At 38.7% G+C, this 19828-nt stretch overlaps 1 protein-coding gene across 6 annotated transcripts in view; it reads left to right on the top strand.

Annotated features, from left to right (window-relative positions):
* Positions 1–19594, top strand: part of LOC136862692 (putative leucine-rich repeat-containing protein DDB_G0290503) — a 273731-nt gene extending 254137 nt beyond the window's left edge. For all 6 annotated transcript variants that reach the window (XM_067138925.2, XM_067138916.2, XM_067138901.2 and 3 more), the window contains 2 exons: positions 17605–17770; positions 17866–19594. In XM_067138925.2, coding sequence (XP_066995026.2) covers positions 17605–17770; positions 17866–19029 — 1330 coding nt within the window. In that variant the 3' untranslated portion in view covers positions 19030–19594. The remainder of the gene's footprint in view (positions 1–17604; positions 17771–17865) is intronic.
* The last annotated feature ends 234 nt before the right edge of the window (positions 19595–19828 follow it).

Genomic DNA, 19828 nt, shown 5'->3' with positions numbered 1-19828 from the left:
CTTCAGCATATTTTGTTCTTTTTTCACAACAAAGAGTTCAAAACGACCATAATCACTTGCGAGTCAAAGCATCACCTCAGTATAAATAACATTGACAACCACGTATATGTAAAACCTAGACACCACTACCTGTCTTATGGTACTTTTGGATATTCATATTTACTAAGAGCATCTCTAACTCTATTTACACCGGGCGAGTTGGCCGTGCGCGTAGAGGCGCGCGGCTGTGAGCTTGCATCCGGGAGATAGTAGGTTCGAATCCCACTATCGGCAGCCCTGAAAATGGTTTTCCGTGGTTTCCCATTTTCACACCAGGCAAATGCTGGGGCTGTACCTTAATTAAGGCCATGGCCGCTTCCTTCCAACTCCTAGGCCTTTCCTATCCCATCGTCGCCATAAGACTTATCTGTGTCGGTGCGACGTCAAGCCCCTAGCAAAAGAAAAAACAACCTCTATTTACACAGCACTTCTCCAGCTTCTGGACCTCACAGTTATTCCTCATTCATATGGAGAGCTGGTTAATGTTTTCTTAGCAGATCCCCAAAATCATAGCTTGGTTAAGGTTATGGCACAAGATGCATGGCTATTTTTTATTTTTTTACACAGTGGGTGGTGTGAATAAAAATGAGCATGCACTCTGTACCCGTGAATTTGGAGGAGGCACTCGCAATGAGGTGAATAAAAACCGCCTGTCGGTAGCAGTCACTCACAGCAGACCTGTGAACTTGAGCACACACTCCAGTCGCTTGAGTAGCAGAGTGAGCGTTCCAGATTTCTGGTGAATAAAGATAAAGCAGGCACTCATTCCAGTAAGTGCTTGCTTATGTTTCCTTGAGCTAATTCAGTAGGTGACTCAAAATGATAGTGTCAAGTTCAGTAGCATGGCAAAGTTTATGGAGGTGGTTAATTTATGATATAGATGTTGATTCCCATAGGGAATCTGAAATACTTGTCCCAAATGAGTAAATTTATAAAACCAATATAAATGGTCCCTTATTCCCTATGGGAATCAACATCTGAATCATCTGATGGCCAAGCAGGCATCAATGTTCGGTAGTGAGACAAAGTCTCTCATAGTGCATTGACACTGCCGGTAGCTTCAAGTAGCCTACGCAGTGGCCTCAACGGTATGCACTGGCCATGCTCTTGGTAAGTCTGCTAGGTACCAACCGACGAGCCCAACCTAGCACACGGGGTGAAATGCTGGCAACCGGGAATGAGTTAGCTGGAAAATTTATAATGTTCAATAAGGGACCATTTATATTGGTGGTTAATTGGAAAAGAAAATTATATAATCTTCGCAGAGAATCATCTCAACTTGATTACAAAGTGTTAGATAGGTCCAGTAAAGAGCATATTGATTGTTTAGTGGAGCATTTCCTTGGGCATTCCAAAGAAACAAGAGGTGGTGCACTAAGAAACAAAGAAAAATTGAGAATCTTCTTGCGTTATTGCAACCCCATTAAGAAGAACACAAATATAAATGAAAACACATAAATACAAAATGAACACAAGTCACAAATACTTACCATGAGGGCAGTAGCACAAAATACAACATGTGAAGGGCCAAAACATGAAGGATAAAAGGACTGGATCTTAAAATTAACGCTTGAAAGATTGCCAGGTCAATATCACTAACTACTAAATGAGAAGCGAGATTAAAGTTAAATTTAAAAATTTTACTTAATAAAATAACTTTACATTTCATCCAATATATATAATTAAATATATTTTTAAAACCAATAATTCAGCGAAATTAAATTGTGGAATAATACTTCATAATGAATTTTAAGTAGACATCAATGAAGTTGATATCAACATAGGCTTCTTAAAAGAATTAAGTATTTAGAAGGTTTAAACTTATATCTTTAAATAATCTTGTAAATAACGTTTAATTAAAATATTGAAAAACTAAAATATAAAAGGAAAAATAGGTTGCAACCAATTTAATAATTTATAAATACTTGAACCATAAGGTAAATTCATAAATAAATTAATGTTTTTTTCTATTTTGCTTTACGTCGCGCCAACACAGATAGGTCTTATGGCAATGATGGGACAGGAAAGGCCTAAGAATGGGAAGGAAGCAGCTGTGACCTTAATTAAGGTACAGCCCCAGCATTTGCCTGGTGTGAAAATGGGAAACCATGGAAAATCATCTTCAGGGCTGGCGACAGTGGGGTTCGAACCAACTATCTCCCGGATGCGAGCTCACAGCTGTGCGCCCCTGACCGCACGGCCAACTAGCCCAGTAAATAAATTAAATAGATGATCATCTTACTTAATAATCATACCCACTTGGTAATTAGTATACGGGCCCACAACTACTAGCACTGTTTAAAATTTAAATTTGCAATACTTCCTAGATTAATAATTACAAGCGACACACAAGGACACACGTACTAAAACAGACTGTGGCTCCAACAGCGAATAAATATTACACAAATAATTAAAAGAAGATTAAATGACAAAAAAAAAAAAATAGCAGAAAGCTTTCCCAACTAAGTCAAGTATTACAAGGGAAAAAATGAAATTAACATTCCACAAAAAATAACAGGACATGGAAGCACACAACAGGAGCTAGTCATTACCGACGCCAAGCCATCATTTCATAAAAGTAGTCAAAGCCACCAAAATGAAATACATGCCCATCAGATAAGATAAGATGACACATTATGTAATAATAAACAAAGGCAAAGACTGCAAACAATGAGTTTATCATATGCTGCACCTTCTGATATAATAAGATTGTATCTCAGGTCCTCAATCAGGAAAGTTTCTCTCGCAAGCTCATATACAAGTCGAGATCTTGTAGTCTTTGATACACTCAGGACTCACTTCAGGTACCTGGATTTTATCTTTTCCAGATCTTCTAATTGCTTCACACTCAGAAATTCTCTTGTGATCTCAAGCCCATAGTTTAACACTGGTAACACTTTTACTTAAAAGAGCACTATGGCTGTCTCTACTGCAATTTGTGCGATGTTCTCAATGTCATTCATTGCTTTCAGAGCTGCAATCATTCTAGCTCTTATATGGATCCTGAAACTGCTGCATGTGATCTGCAAGGTTACACCTAGGTATCTGAAACTGCTAACTCTGTAAAGGCGGACGTTATTACACGATATGTGCTCTGCTTCCTTTCCTAAATACGACTAGTTCAGTCTTCCCCTCATTAATTTTCATTTCATTCTTGTCTGACCAGTCCGCTAGCAAGTTCATCACACGTTGTAGTTCTGTTATGTCTTCAGCCGCTATTGCCGTGTCATTAGTATACAAGTACATTTCTGTGTCAGTGTTTTCTTTTATCTCTGACACTACATCTGAGGTGAAAGTGTTAAATAATATAGGGCTGAGTGGATTGCCTTGAAGAATTCCTATAGTCTGTGGCATCCAGTCTGGCGATCTGATGCTGTCAGATAGTCAAAACTCATTCTTTGATATGATTGGTAATTTTAACCGTGTGATGTTTGTGTCGTCATTGGAATTGAATTTAAACCAGGATAACAGCTCTTCCATGTGAATCTTAGGTGTCGACAGGCTCTGCTCCACAAATTCCTTGTTCTGCTCTGTTCGCTTGTTGTGATTTAACCTATATTCTTTGACCACGTGAGTGTCGTTTTTTGTTCAGAAAGTTGGCGTTCCGTGAATGTTTTGCCCTTTTAAGGTTATGACATTTTTTAATGAAGTGTTTTAGTTTTTGTATTATAACATTGTGCTTCGCAGTTTCGTGTATTCCTTGGACTAATTACATTTGTCCCACGTATGTGTCTTTTACCATGTGCATATTCTTTGTTCACAAGGTTGGCGTAATGTTCATTTAATGGTTTAAGACTTTGTTTTTTGACATGTTTTAATGATACCAATATAAATGGTCCGTTATTGGACATTATAAATTTATTCATTCGTGACAAATTTTCAGATTTCCTATGGGAATCAACATCTACATCATGTTTTAATGAAGTGTTTGACTGCCTTGAGTGTTTATGTTATTTTATGCAACGTTCAGTGATCCAGATTCCTTTTGATGTTTCAGTAGATATCGAGACATTTGTTCTCGGACATTTTCATATGCTATATTCCTATTATAGGATTCATGAATAAATCCAACAAGAAATGGTACTTCCAGACATTTAAAGAATCATATTCTGTTGATTTTCCATGCATACTTAAATAAAAAAAAGGGAGAAATTTGACTTTTGCACGGTATGTGGGTATGATATCAATATTGCACATGGTGGAAGAAACTAATTAAGTAATCATGTGAAGTGCGGTAAACACGTAAGTTATGTTAAATCGAAGGAAGATAACAAGAAAATCAATACCTTTTTTTTACAAGTCTGGAAACGTTGACAGTGATGTAATTAGGGCCTAGTATCTGTTTACTTCCTTTTTGGTGACGCACAATGTGCCTTTAAGTGCAGCTGGTCATGCTGGTGCTTTACTTAAGAAGATGTTTCCCACATCAGAAGTTGCAAAGAAATATAGCTACCGAGCTCGATAGCTGCAGTCGCTTAAGTGCGGCCAGTATCCAGTATTCGGGAGATAGTAGGTTTGAACTCCACTGTCGGCAGCCCTGAAGATGGTTTTCCGTGGTTTCCCATTTTCACACCAGGCAAATGCTGGGGCTGTACCTTAATTAAGGCCACGGCCGCCTCCTTCCCACTCCTAGCCCTTTCCTGTCCCATCGTCGCCGTAAGACCTATCTGTGTCGGTGCGACGTAAAGCAACTAGAAAAAAAAAAAGAAATATAGCTGTGATTGCATGAAAACAACATGCATTGTAAATAAAATGGCAAAAAATGCATAATATGAAGTTTTTAAGTGCCATTTTCTTTGGCAACAGATGGAAGCAATTATATGAATGCCAAGTTGTATCCTATTGTTTGTACATTCTATGATATTCCGCGGGAAAAGGTAGTGAGCACTGTGCCTTGCATACCAGCCTTAGACTGGGACTCAGCAGGGGCTAAACATAGGTAACCACCGAGCTCGATAGCTGCAGTCGCTTAAGTGCGGCCAGTATCCAGTATTCGGGAGATAGTAGGTTCGAACCCCACTGTCGGCAGCCCTGAAAATGGTTTTCCGTGGTTTCCCATTTTCACACCAGGCAAATGCTGGGGCTGTACCTTAATTAAGGCCACGGCCGCTTCCTTCCCACTCCCAGCCATTTCCTGTCCCGTCGTCGCCATAAGACCTATCTGTGTCGGTGCGACGTAAAGCAACTAGCAAAAAAAAACATAGGTAACCTGATGTTATCACAGCTGAATTCTCATAACATGCCAATTGAAAACTGTGTGGTTTTCTGCTCTGACAATGCTCCTATTATGATAGTACACAAAAATGGGGTTTCAGCAGTTCTGAAGGAAGTTCAACCAGGTATTGCCATCATGGGTTGCATTTGCCACCTGATTAATCTAGCAGCTGAAAAAGGTGCTGGCAGATTACCACATAAAGTGGATGAGATCCTTGTTGATATATTTTATTTATTAGAGAAGAGTGTCAAAAGAAAGGAACACCTTCAGAAATTTCAGAACTTGAACAATAAAGAAGGCAGATGTTTGGATAGACTACTGGACCAATGGAATCTGCTTCTTTCTATCTTTCTTCAAGGAGGAAGTAATATTATGTACCCAGACCATTTCCACAAGCTCGACATCTTTCAGAATACCTAAAGTTGAACAGAATGGATCCAAATATCAGAAGAAGAGAATTCTTGATTGTCCTACTACACATTCTTACAAATGTGACAAACTCATCCTAAAAGGTAAGACTTCTGCTACAACATGCGAGGAAAAATTGTTCATGTTCCTGTCCTCAAACTGGAACAATGCCTTTTGCACTTTCCTTCATGTAATTGTTCCTGGATTTGACTAATTCAGTGTTGCCCTTTAGACTTCTTCCCCACAATTTCTCTTTTTATTAGAACTTCTAATGGATTTCCTAAAGCAGTTGTTCACCAAGTTTGTTAAGCAACAAAATTGTCAAAAGCTCCTCATTGCTTGAAGTTGAGTGCAGCTTGATTCAAAATCAAAGAAGTGTTGATGAGTTAGTTATTGGCATTCAGACTTCGAACATAGTATCTCCAAGATACATATAAATCCCTTTTCTTTTCACCAGTGAGAAACTACTTTTGTACTGCCTGTGACTACATCAACGACAAGTTTCCACTCAAGGATGATGTGTTAAAGCATGCTCAACTTGCTAGGTTAGACAAAATTGAAGATGCACAGTTTTCTTCCATTAGTTTTTTTCTTGGAAAAGTTTCCTATCATGTTATACAAGGAAGAGAATTAAACTACAGATGAGGTGGTGAATGAGCTTCAGAGGCAGTTCACAGCTCTTCAGGTAGATGACACTTCGGCTGCAAATCAAGATGCTGCAAGTGATTCCAGTTGGGCATAAATATCAAGAATTTGTGGAGCCGATGGACTTCTTAAGTATAACCAAATTTCTAGAGTACTGCTCTCTATTCTCACCATACCCCATAGCAAAGCAGAATATGAACTTGTTTTCATCCTTGTGAAGAAAAATAGAACAGAGTTCAGATCATTCATGTCCATTGAATCTCAGGAGTCTACTTCTATTTTGAAGACTAGGAGTTCTGGTCCCTGTTATGACAAAATATTTTCTCAAGACTTTTTGCAGGAAGCTAAAAAGGTCATATCTAAGACTTAACTGGCATGTGATTTGCAGTGTGTATTATATTATTTCTTGCCTGTTTTATGTTAAACTGAGGCAAAAGAAAAAGATCAACGGTCTGTAAAGCAGAAGAGGAAGATTCTCAATGGTTTAAAGGGCGGAAGAACCAAACTCTGGGGCTTACAACCTTAGTTTTAATTTGGTGGAGCAGGCAATGTCTACCCTACCAACTAACTTTAACGTAAGGCATGTGATGGAAAAACCTTCAGGATAGACTACTCCAGGGGGCAGCCAGAAACGGAAATCCCCCACCGCCGTGAGCGGTGCAACCAGGCCTTTGGATTCTGGAGAGCCTAGAATGTCATGCAGGGAAGAGTCGGAATTTCCCAGAACCTCATCAAGAAAGATACGAACCAAGCAAAAACATCCGCTCAGAACACTGAACATCAACATGCTCCTAAAAGTTAGAAATTAAAATAACTTACTGATGTTCTGAGAAAGAGATATTTACATACTTGAACTTCAAGAGACAAGATACCATGATGGAAATCACACGGAATCTAGTGGTTATAGAATTTACAAAGGAAAACCGGCAATGAAAAACAACACAAATATAACGATCCTAGGTACGGCCTTTATGGTTAAAAGTAACATTCTGGAGTCCATCATCAATTTCACCTCACCAACAGAGAGAATCTCGTTTCTGTCCTTTAGATCTGGCAATAAAGCATACATGATTATCAATGTACATGCGCCGATAAATGACGATAACAAAGAAAACCCAGAGAAAGTAGATGACTTTTGGGAAATTCTTGAAGACACAACGTCCAAAATTCCACACCATATGAAAATTTTGATTGGTGATTTTAATGCTCAGATAGCTAAAGAAAGAAGGTGCAGGAAAATTGTGGGGGACTACCCAGCACATAACAGAATGAACTGAAATGGCAAAAGATTAATCAGTTTCTGGACATTTTAACTTGAAACTCATGTCTACACACTTCGAGGCACTCCCAAGCAAGAAGAAAACATGGGCATTTCCTAACACGTCGCTGGGGGAGTTTCAGATTGACCGTGTTGCTATTACCACCAGAAACCAAACGGAAATATTGAAGGTCAAGGTAAGAAAAAACTTAAACATAGATTCGGGCCACTACCTCTTGGAGATTAAAGTAAGATTCCAACCAAAACATACCTAAACAAAGAACCATGGGGAAGCTTAGAAGTGATACAGATACTCTGAAACAAAACAAAGAGACATATTGTGAAAAATTGACGAAGTTGAATATGAACAGCTGGGAAGAGATCAAAAAGTCAATGTTTAAAGCGGCTGAAGGTTTGGAGAATCCATCAAGGAAACAAAAACACAGGGGGTGGAATGAAAAGTGTGATGAAGCTTTGGACAGAAGACTACAAGCATGGAAGAGGTGGCATTCGAACAAAACCAAGGAGAGATGGGAAACATTCAGGGAAGAAACGAAGAAAACAGCTAAGATCATATGGTCAGAGAAAACAAATTATGATAGAAGTAGGTTGGATAAGATAGAAGATGGTTTTCGAAGGAACAACAATGGTGCATTTTACAAAACTTTCAAAGAGGAACTACAGGGATACCAGCCATCAAGTTTGTGTTTCAAGCGGGAGGATGGTGGTGTACTAACGAACAACAAAGAAAATCGTCGGTTTCTCGCAGATTACTTCAAAATGTTGCCGATTTTGCAGAACCTGTGGAAAGATGGATGGATACGAAAAATCTATCTCAGGATAACCAAGATTCCAAGCCACTGAGTCTAGAAGAGATCAAGGAAATAATAAATGAGTTTAAAAACAGCAAAGCACCAGGTGAAGATTGGAATTATTGCAGAAATGTGGAAGTTTGGAGGGAAACTGCAACAGAAGCAATCCACACCGTCATAGGAAAAATCTGGAGAGATGAAAAGATCCCCAATGATTGGAAATGTGCTCTTATACACCCACTTCACAAGAAAGGTCTCCAGACGAACATCAGTAGAGGCATCTCTTTACTCCCAGTCACATATAAGATACTCTCTAAAGTACTAATGAGAAGAGTTGAAGAACAAGCAGACCATCTCATTGGTGACTACCAAGCTGGATTTAGAAAAGGAAGATCATGCGCAGAACAAATATTTAACCTGAAGAGCATTCTCAGAATAAGAGCTTTGAGAAGCCATTACACCGTGGTAATATTTGTTGATTTTAAGAAAGCGTATGATTCAGTTGACAGGGAGACTCTGTTTAATATCTTAGACATCATCATTATAGACTGTTATGCCTTTCAGCGTTCAGTCTGCAAGCCTCTGTTAATTTACTAAACGTCGCCACAATCCTCAATTTGCAACTAGTGTTGTGGCCTCATTTAGTTCTATACCTCTTATCTTTAAATCGTAAGAAACCGAGTCTAACCATTGTCGTCTTGGTCTACTTCTACTTCTCTTTTTTTTGCTAGGGGCTTTACGTCGCACCGACACAGATAGGTCTTATGGCGACGATGGGATAGGAAAGGCCTAGGAGTTGGAAGGAAGCGGCCGTGGCCTTAATTAAGGTACAGCCCCAGCATTTGCCTGGTGTGAAAATGGGAAACCACGGAAAACCATTTTCAGGGCTGCTGATAGTGGGATTCGAACCTACTATCTCCCGGATGCAAGCTCACAGCCGCGCGCCTCTACACGCACGGCCAACTCGCCCGGTCTCTACTTCTCTTACCCTCCATAGCAGAGTCCATTATTCTCCTAGGTAACCTATCCTCCTCCATTCGCCTCACATGACCCCACCACCGAAGCTGGTATATGCGTACAGCTTCATCCATAGAGTTCATTCCTAATTTAGCCTTTATCTCCTCATTCCGAGTATCCTCCTGCCATTGTTCCCACCTGTTTGTACCAGCAATCATTCTTGCTACTTTCATGTCTGTTACTTCTAACTTATGAATAAGATATCCTGAGTCCACCCAGCTTTCGCTCCCGTAAAGCAAAGTTGGTCTGAAAACAGACCGATGTAAAGATAGACTTGTCTGGGAGTTGACTTCCTTCTTACAGAATACTGTTGATCGCAACTGCGAGCTCACTGCATTAGCTTTACAACACCTTGATTCAATCTCACCTACTATATTACCATCCTGGGAAAACACACAACCTAAATACTTGAAATTATTGACCTGTTCTAGCTTTGTATCACCAATCTGACATTCAATTCTGTTGAATTTCTTACCTACTGACATTAATTTAGTCTTTGAGAGGCTAATTTTCATACCATACTCCTTGCACATATTTTCAAGTTCCAAGATATTACACTGCAGGCTTTCAGCACAGTCTGCCAATAAGACCAGGTCGTCAGCATAGGCCGACTGCTTACTACATTTCCACCTAACTGAATCCCTCCCTGCCATTTTATACCTTTCAGCAGATGATCCATGTAAACTACAAACAGCAAAGGTGAAAGATTATAGCCTTATCTAACCCCTGTAAGTACCCTGAACCAAGAACTCATTCTACCATCAATTCTCATTGAAGCCCAATTGTCAACATAAATACCTTTGATTGATTTTAATAGTCTTCCTTTAATTCCATAGTCCCCCAGTATGGCGAACATCTTTTCCCTCGGTACTCTTTCATATGCTTTCTCTAGATCTACGAAACATAAACACAACTGCCTATTCCTCTCGTAGCATTTTTCAATTACCTGGCGCATACTAAAAATCTGATCCTGACAGCCTCTCTGTGATCTGAAACCACACTGGGTTTCATCCAACTTCCTCTCAACGACTGATCGCACCCTCCCTTCCAAGATGCCAGTGAATACTTTGCCTGGTATACTAATCAATGAGATACCTCAATAGTTGTTGCAATCCTTCCTGTTCCCTTGCTTATAGATGGATGCAGTTACTGCTTTTGTCTGATCTGAAGGTACCTTACTAACACTCCATGCTAATTTTACTACTTTATGAAGCCATTTCATCCCTGCCTTCCCACTATACTTCACCATTTCAGGTCTAATTTCATCTATTCCTGCTGCTTTATGACAATGGAGTTTATTTACCATCCTTTCCACTTCCTCAAGCATAATTTCACCAACATCATTTTCCACCTCCCCATGAGCTTGGTTGTTCGCAACACCACCAGGATGATTTCCTTTTACATTGAGAAGATGTTCAAAATATTCCCTCCACCTCTCCAGTGATTTCCTGGGATCTATTATGAGTTCACCTGAATTACTCAAAACACTGTTCATTTCCTTTCTCCCTCCCTTCCTAAGATTCTTTATTACTGTCCAGAAAGGTTTCCCTGCTGCTTGACCTAGCTTTTCCAGGTTCTTACCAAAATCTTGCCATGACTTCTTTTTGTATTCAACAACTATTTGTTTTGCTCTGTTTCTTTCATCTACATAGAAATCCCTGTCTTCCTCGGCCCTTGTTTGGAGCCATTTCTGATAAGCCTTCTTTTTACGTTTACAAGCTGCTCTCGCTTCATCATTCCACCAAGATGTTCGCCTTTTCCCATCTTTACACACAGTTGTTCCTAGGCATTCCCTTGCTGTTTCTACTACCGCATTCCTGTATGCCACCCATTCACTTTCTATATCCTGAACCTGCTTACTGTCTACTGTTTGAAACTTCTCACTAATCATATCCATGTACTTCTGTCTAATTTCCTCGTCCTGGATATTTTCTACCCTTATTCGTTTGCAGACAGATTTCACTTTCTCTACCCTAGGTCTTGAGATACTTAGTTCACTGCAGATCAGATAGTGGTCTGTATCATCAAAAAATCCGTGGAAAACTCATACATTCCTAACAGATTTCCTGAATTCGAAGTCTGTTAAGATATGGTCTATTATGGATCTGGTACCCCTAGCCTCCCATGTGTAGCGGTGAATAGCCTTATGCTTGAAGAATGTATTCGTAACAGCAAACCCATACTAGCACAGAAGGCCAGCAAACGCTTCCCATTCCCATTAGCTTCCATATCTTCCCCACATTTACCAATCACCCTTTCGTACCCTTCAGTTCTATTCCCAACCCTCGGATTGAAATCGCCCATTAGCACTATTCTATCCTTGCTGTTGACCCTGACCACAATGTCACTCAATGCTTCATAAAACTTGTCAACTTCATCCTCATCTGCACCCTCACTTGGTGAATACACTGAGACAATTCTCGTCCTAATTCCTCCAACTGACAAATCCACCCACATCATTCGCTCATTTACGTGCCTAACAGAAACTATGTTGCATGCAATGGTATTCCTGATAAAGAGCCCTACCCCAGACTCGACCTTCCTTTTCTAACACCCATCAAGTACACTTTATAATCTCCTATCTCTTCCTCGTTATCTCCCCTTACCCGAATATCACTTACTCCTAGCACATCCAAATGCATCCTCTTTGCTGACTCAGCCAGTTCTACTTTCTTTCTTCCATAAGCCCCATTAATATTGATAGCTCCCCATCGAATTCCATTTCGTTCGCCAAGTTATTTCCAAGGAGTCCCTCGTCTGTCAAATGGGAGTGGGACTCCGTTACTCCCATAGGTCCGAGGCTTGCTTAAAATGTTCTGAGCTCAGTAAATTCATGAAGCAGGATGGTACCCTACTTGCACATAGTCCAAGTGAGGATCCCTCCTCTAATGGGTTATGGACCACCGGTGAATTGTATAGTCCTAGCCGCCTTAGCACAAGGAGGGCCATAACTCAGAATATGTCCGAGATGCCCACTCCCATTCCATAGCAACTGGTATCCCGACTCCCAGGACCACTTACTAGGCCACTCAGCCGTTGCCCATGGTTCATGAACTAGGACGTGACTACAGTAACCCACAAACATGAACCATCTTAGAAGAATTCGGAATTGACAGGAAAACAAGAATGTTAATAAAAGAAACCCTGACAGAAACTTTCTCAAAAATCAAATTCTTCGGTGAAATAAAATTGGAAGTCAGACAAAGGGACTGCCTATCACCATTGCTCTTTCGCATTGTTTTAGAAAAATCATTAGAACCTGGGAAAAAGCTTTGGAAGTGAAAGGAGTAAGGGGAATAAAGGGGAATACATTTAGGGAGGAAAGGACAGAACTTAGAAATTAAGTGTTTGACTTTCGCAGATGATCTTACCCTCTTGGCTGACAACAGGTGCACGTTATGTAGACATTCTTTCAGACCATCTGCATCCCTTTCAGCCCCTAGAGTACCCTGATGGTGATGCCATGTTTCAACAGGGCGATGCGCCATGTGCACCATGTAACTGCTCTATGGGGGCACGCAGGTGGTTGGAGGAGCACTCCAGTGAAGTTACGACCATGGATTGGCCCTCCAGATTCCCCAATCTTAATCCAGTTGAGCATTTATGGGATGCTGTCAATGCCGGTGTGTGCTCCATGAACCCCGCACCAACTACACAAGACCAATATTGTGGGTAACAGTGCAGGATACGTGGGTCCAGCTCCCTCCAGAATGATTCTAACACCTTGTAGAGTCGATGCCTCGCCGTACAGCTGCCGTTTTGAGAGCTCGCGTAGGAGCAACTCTTAATTAACATTACATTCAATGTCTTCAAATGACTTTTGGCCATCCAATGTATATCATGCTATAATACACACTGCTCCGTTTTTCAGAATTTGCCATTAGTGTAGGATTCCTATAGATATTGTATTCTAAATGGTTGTTTAATCTAGTGACCGTTAAGTCCAAGTAATTGAGTGAGTGATTGGTTTCTGCTTCTACCATGAATTTAGTGTGGTGATCCAATGTATTTAGCAGAGGATCTAAGCACAATTGACCCAGAAACAGTATGTTTGATAACTTAGCAACTACAATAGTAAATAGTTGCAGCGATAAATAAACTACCTACCAAACAACAGGATGAGGTTAGATTTGAAGTCAAAAAGAGACTACCTAATTACTAGACCTAGGATTTTAGGCTCTAAAAAAATCAGTTTTAGGTGCCTAAAATAGGCTTTTAAAACAAGTAAATAGGCTTCTAAAAGAGAAAATAGCCACTTAAAATATGTTTTAAAAATGTGTGGATAGGCAGGAAATAGACCTTAAAATATTATAATATACACTTATACTGTAATGTGATACTTTTTTACTTAAACAAACGTGGTATCCCTATTCTTAACCGAAATAACTGCAAAATTGAGAAATGTTTATTATCCCCATAAACTAATAAACAATGAACAGTATAAAGAACTAACTCGAGGCACTGAGATAAATTAGAAGAGATCATCCCAAAACTAAAAGACATAGCTGAGAAAAGAGCCTTGCCAAGTCCACTGGGTTCTTCTGCAGTACACTAGACCACTTGTCTCTTATTTTATTCCCTACTTTGCCCCTAGCACTTTGTATGTTATTCTCGGCTTCCTCAATTACAGAAAATTGCTGTTTGAGACTGTTTCCTTTTTCCTCCATTTTTGTAATGGTGACTGGAAGAAATGAAAAATTTGCCTGAATATACGCAATGTCTCTGTGAACATTGGAACAATCATTTAACAGCTCTTTGACAGGCGACACACATGCAGAGTTGTCCGTTAAAGGCAAATTGTCTATCACAGTCATGATTTCCTCAAGATGTTCTGCATAATACAGGGCAGCTTCCATCCAGGAACTCCAACTGGTGATGATTGGCTGTGGTGGAAGGGGAATAGAGGGGAGTTTCTCTCGAAAGATGGCTATTCTTGATGGAGCCTTACAGAACACTTTCTTCATTGTTGAAATTAGAGTATTTACTGCAGGAAACTCGGCCCTAACTGTTTCTGCGAGTCTATGCAAGGCATGGGCCTTGCAAGTAACATGAATTAAAGAAGGATAGAAAGTTTTGAGGAGAGGTGCAGTGGCAATCATGTAGGAAGCAGCATCAGAGACAAGGAGAAGGACTTTAGAATCATCAACACATTGAAGTATGCAATGCTTTGACTATTGACTTTCTCAAGCTGTTTAGAGCAAAGAAGGTGAGCGGTAGATGCCTGATTGGGTTACAGTTTTCCCACTATAAGGTTAGCAATGTACCTGCCCACAGAGTCGGTGGTTTCGTCCACACACAACCGTATGCAAGACTCCCCAATATCCTCCCTGATTGACAAAATGACCTCATTGTAACAAATATCTAATTAGTTTTTCTTTAATGTAGATGCTGATGGGATGTGCTGCTTGGTGAATTTCTGTAAAAAAAAATCTCTGGAAACCGGATTATGCACAGCATTCCAGGGGATATTTGCTGCAACTAGGGCTTTACACATACCAGCATAGAAACCATTATGGGTTGTAGGAGATATAGTTTGTGGGAGCAGAGTCTGTCTAATTTTACTTTTCATGGCTGCTTTCGCTTTGTGACTGGCAGTATCTGCATGCTGTTGAAGGTGGCATTTTTTCTCATGTGAAATCTAAAACACAATAAAGTGATGTCAATTAGAAACTAAGATGAGGAATAGAAAAGTTGTGCTATTGAATAAAATTTGTAATTTTGAACTATTTAAATTAAGCCATTATTACTCTAATGTTAATTAAGAACAAGAACACTACAGTCCCCGAAGGGCCTTGGCTTTCAATAACGATTGCTGCCCAGCTCATGGCCTGCAGATATTGGGTGGCGTGTGGTCAGCACGATACATCCCTCAGCCGTATTGCCTTGCCTCCGTGACCCCTACCCACTGCAGCTTCTAACTGTCCTCATGATGCTGGGTCAACACCGTTCCAGACCTCGTAGATTTCTAAATTACTGCCGGTACTGGAAATTGAACCCACGTCGCCTGGACTAGATCTCTGCAATTAATTAGAGGAGCCAACATCAAAACCTTAGTTTTAGATTAATATGAAATTTAAAATATGTGCACATACCTGTTTATTGCAGTACTGGCAGAAAATAATCTTGCCATCAAACGTTATCCCTGGAAATTGTACAAGCCATTGTTGTATAAGCGCACTCTTAGATGATTTCGTTTTAGGCATGATAAACTATATTCACTTAAACAGATGTTCTTTCACTGGCGACTTGACACAGTATGTCCCTTCTTACTACCTGCTCCTTGTTCTTCCTAGATAATCCTCCCCCTCACCCCGTCACTCGACACAGTACGTCCTTTACTACATGCTCGTTGTTCTTCTGAGCTAATCCTCTACCTCCACCCTTCACTCAGCATTCCTATGGTGACAGTTGTCTGGGAAGAACACATTTCTGTGAAAAATCCACCCTCTGCTGTTGTGCTCGTTCCAGGGATGTCCATTGTGAGATTGTAAAAATTACAGAAGTTGAATTTTATTTAAAATGTAGAAAATAGGGAGTTTTAGGCACCTAAATAGTAAAATAGGCTCTAAAGGTCCAAATAGGCATTTTAGGGCACTATAAAACTCTATTAATTTAAGGGATTTATCATGAAACGTCAACATATTTTTAAAAAAACATGTTATTTCGTAAGGAACGAAATAGGCATTTGCCTTAAAATCCCAGGTCTACTAATTACATGAAAAATATGAAAACGAAACACAATCATAACAACATCAACATTAATAATACCAACAACCAACAATTAGCATACCTCAAAATCAAAATATAAACCAACAACTTTATCATAACCAAAGCTGATACGGGCAACACGACAGTAATTATGGATAAGTGACTACATTAGTAAGACCACACAATTTTTCAGCAACGATACCTTCAAAACCATTAAAAAGGACCCTACCACTAAAATTCAAAACAAATTAAAATTGCTACTGAAAAATATTACCTTTCTCCTTAGTGATCAAGAATCTAGTAAAATGATAATTATGAATTTGAAAATCCCAACAGCAAAAGTGTTTCCCAAAATCCATAAAGGTAACACACCCATGAGACCTATCATTAACTGCAAACCCAGTCCCACATACAAAACAGCTCAGTTTGTACAAACCTTCAAAAACACAATAGAATTTTGCAACAACACAAAATCTCCATCCATACCATAAATCGTATCATATGATATTACAAGTATATACCCAAGTATACCCATCAGACACATCATTCTGCAAATGGAATAGCTTTAACATACAGAATGTCTTCAGATGTTTATACAGTACTGATGCCTCTAAAGTCACTCTGATAATTTTGTCACTTTACTTGGATGTAGATTTTGGCCCTCAAAAGCAACCTTGCCTAACATCGTATCTTAATTGTGATCTGTTTAGACATTGTAAACATGCAGAAGCTACCTGATTCAGATTACGACCATGGTTTGGCCCTCCAGATCCCCCGATCTTAATCCAGTTGAGCATTTATGGGATGCTGTCGATGCCGGTGTACGCTCCATGAACCCCGCACCAACTACACAAGACCAAGGCCAATCCGTAATCATAATCTGAATCAGGTTGTTTCTGCATGTTTACAATGTCTAAACAGATCACAATAAAGATATGAGGTTGGGCAAGGTTGCTTTTGAGTGAAACATAAATGGTTGTAACTTACTACGTAATTATACAATGGCACATATGTTTTGTGTATTCGTAATTTACACATCAATCCCCTTCACATAAACTCCAGCTTAATTGCAGTCACGGTTGCAACTTGTACTAATCTCTTGTGAAAGACAGACAACTGCTTGGCTGTAGTATAAATCCTCCTCTGGACTCCATAGGGAATGTTCATGCCTACACCTGCATGTCAATTCTGTCTAGAACAGGTGAAACATTGACACATGTAAAATGTAACTATGGTGTAATAGCCCAGAGTACATCTTTCTATTAAATTTAAGTGTTGCTGCAATGAATTTATGTCAGTGCTATGAAGGGTGTTCATTATTGTTCTCATGTCAAATAGCCATTATTTATGCATGTAAATGTACATAACATCAAACAGAAAATTTAAATCTATTAAAATACTCATTCATATTTTAGGTATACTTTTCTTTTTCACTCACCTCCTTTCATTACAGATATTCATTAACTTATGGCTTATTAATTAATACAATATATTATTTCCAGATTTCGAGGTTTTCAGAGTCAAACAAGGACTGAAATTGTGCAAATTAATCACTCAAACCATGTGTTAGAAGAGGAAGATAATGTTGATGAGGATGAGGATGGAGAGGAAATTGACCAAAGACATGAGGATGATCAACAGCAGGATTACAGTGAATCCTCATACACTGTAAGTTTCATAATGTGTTTTATTACGGTATATAATATTCCTCATTAATATTTTCTTGTCAGTATTACATATTTTTTTCCCTTTTCTCTTTGAAGGATCCTCATACTAACACATCACAAATGTCAAGCTTAGAAATTGGAAAGGAAATGGGAGAAAGTAATCCATCCAATGTATCAATGTCTCTGGATTATCAAGCCAAACGACTTCAATTTAGTAATCATTATCAGAAGAATGCAAATGCTGTACAGGAAACTACTTATACTGAATCTGCTAATGGTCTTTCCAGCAGATCTCTCTCTCTAGATCAGCCCAAATTAGAGATTGATATGATCTTCAAACCAAACAAGGAGGTTCCTTTCCATCCTGAAACTGACAGGTCCATAAGAACCACCATAGAATGTAGTAGTAGTTCTATACCAGCAGCAACAGGTAATTTTAGTATTCAAAATGTAGATGAAAGTAGGAGAGGGTTGCAAAGTAGTCTTGAAGATGAAAAGAAGAAAGGGAATAATCTTGAGTTTCTATCTTCTTTAGCATCTGATATGAATATAAATGAGAAAACATTAAAATATCAAGCCAAGTTTGTTGATCGGAATGATACAGGTGAAGATAGTTTACCCTCAGGTCAGAAGAAAGATATTGTTCTTGACAGTTCCACCAAAGAAGACAAAGTTGAAGAGTCTGACATTTTAGCAAAACAAAGTAAAAAAGATAGCTTGACAGGGAGTTTTGAACCTCAGTGTATAATCCAGAAAAATTCTCTCACTTTAGATAATCACAAAGATGTGAATATTGGTAGTCGAAGAAGTTCTGTTGAGAATGTGGCCAAGGGTTCTGCTCCAGTAGATGATACCCCACAACGATCACAAGAAATCACTTGGGAAGAATTAGAGCAAAGAATGAAATCACACTCTTCGAGAGTCAAATCTGAAGTAGAAAAACATCTTCTGGATACATCTGCCATGGAACGGCCAAAAAGTAAAACTATTGATGAATCTAAAAAGAAATCCTTATTAGATGTAATGAAATCTATAGATGACAACATGGAGCCATTAGTTAATAAACACCCTACCATTCCTTCCAGCCTATTTGTGGGTTCTGTAAGGGATTCTTCAACACACAGTAAGCCATTTACTTCTCAGCAACTTTCTAAGAGGAAAAAGAACTTCTTGGAAGATCTCTTTCCTAACGCCCCTCCTGATATACTTGTAGATCCAGTTGCAGATGGTGTCGAACCTACTGTGTTTAAACGGAATTAGTTGTTATTGAAAATGCCTCCCAAATGTGCCTGTTATTTGTCATATTTATACAGTCATAGGAAATTTTGTTAAAGACTGTGACTGATTAGATGTAAGTGTTATATGTTCTCGAGTATTTTTTGAATTTCAATGGGTTTTTTAATTGTTATTTAGAATCTTTTTTGTAGGGTTTTAACGAAAGCATGGCTGCATATAAGTCAAGACTAAAACTAACATTAAGTGTTATTTAGTGCTTTGTTATTATGTATAGAAATCATGATACTTTGTTAAAGCACTTGTGTTGTAGGTTTTAAGTCCTAGAGCTATATTATGGTTGAGTTGTTTTTGAGATGTATCTTTATTGAGTTGTTGACATTTTATGTACATAAAGTATAAAATTAATTTGTGAGATAGAATAATTCTTATACATTCCACATATCTACTGACGTGTTACAGCTTTTTCTAGTCTACTGCAGATTATAATTATTTTGTTTTTACTTTACACTTGTTTTTTATATAGTGTTACAGTTTAGTATAGCAGAGTTTTATTATATATGTTGAAATTAATTTATAGATTTACAACCTTTATTCAGAAAATAAAATATATCTATTTGAATTTTGATTACTGTAATATATTTTAGTACCTGTCGTACATTAAAGTCTTGTATTCAGTGTGTTCTTTTTGTTCCAATCTGATCTTATCATATTTCAGAATTAGGATTGAATTATTGAATGGAAATATTACTTTTTTTTTTTTTTCATATTCATTTTGTTATCATTGTTGCATTGTAATTTGAATGTTATGGTGAAAATAATTTTT

Source organism: Anabrus simplex, chromosome 1, assembly GCF_040414725.1.
Source record: "Anabrus simplex isolate iqAnaSimp1 chromosome 1, ASM4041472v1, whole genome shotgun sequence".
NCBI classification, from domain to species: domain Eukaryota; kingdom Metazoa; phylum Arthropoda; class Insecta; order Orthoptera; family Tettigoniidae; genus Anabrus; species Anabrus simplex.
This window is presented reverse-complemented; position numbering and strand designations above follow the sequence as displayed.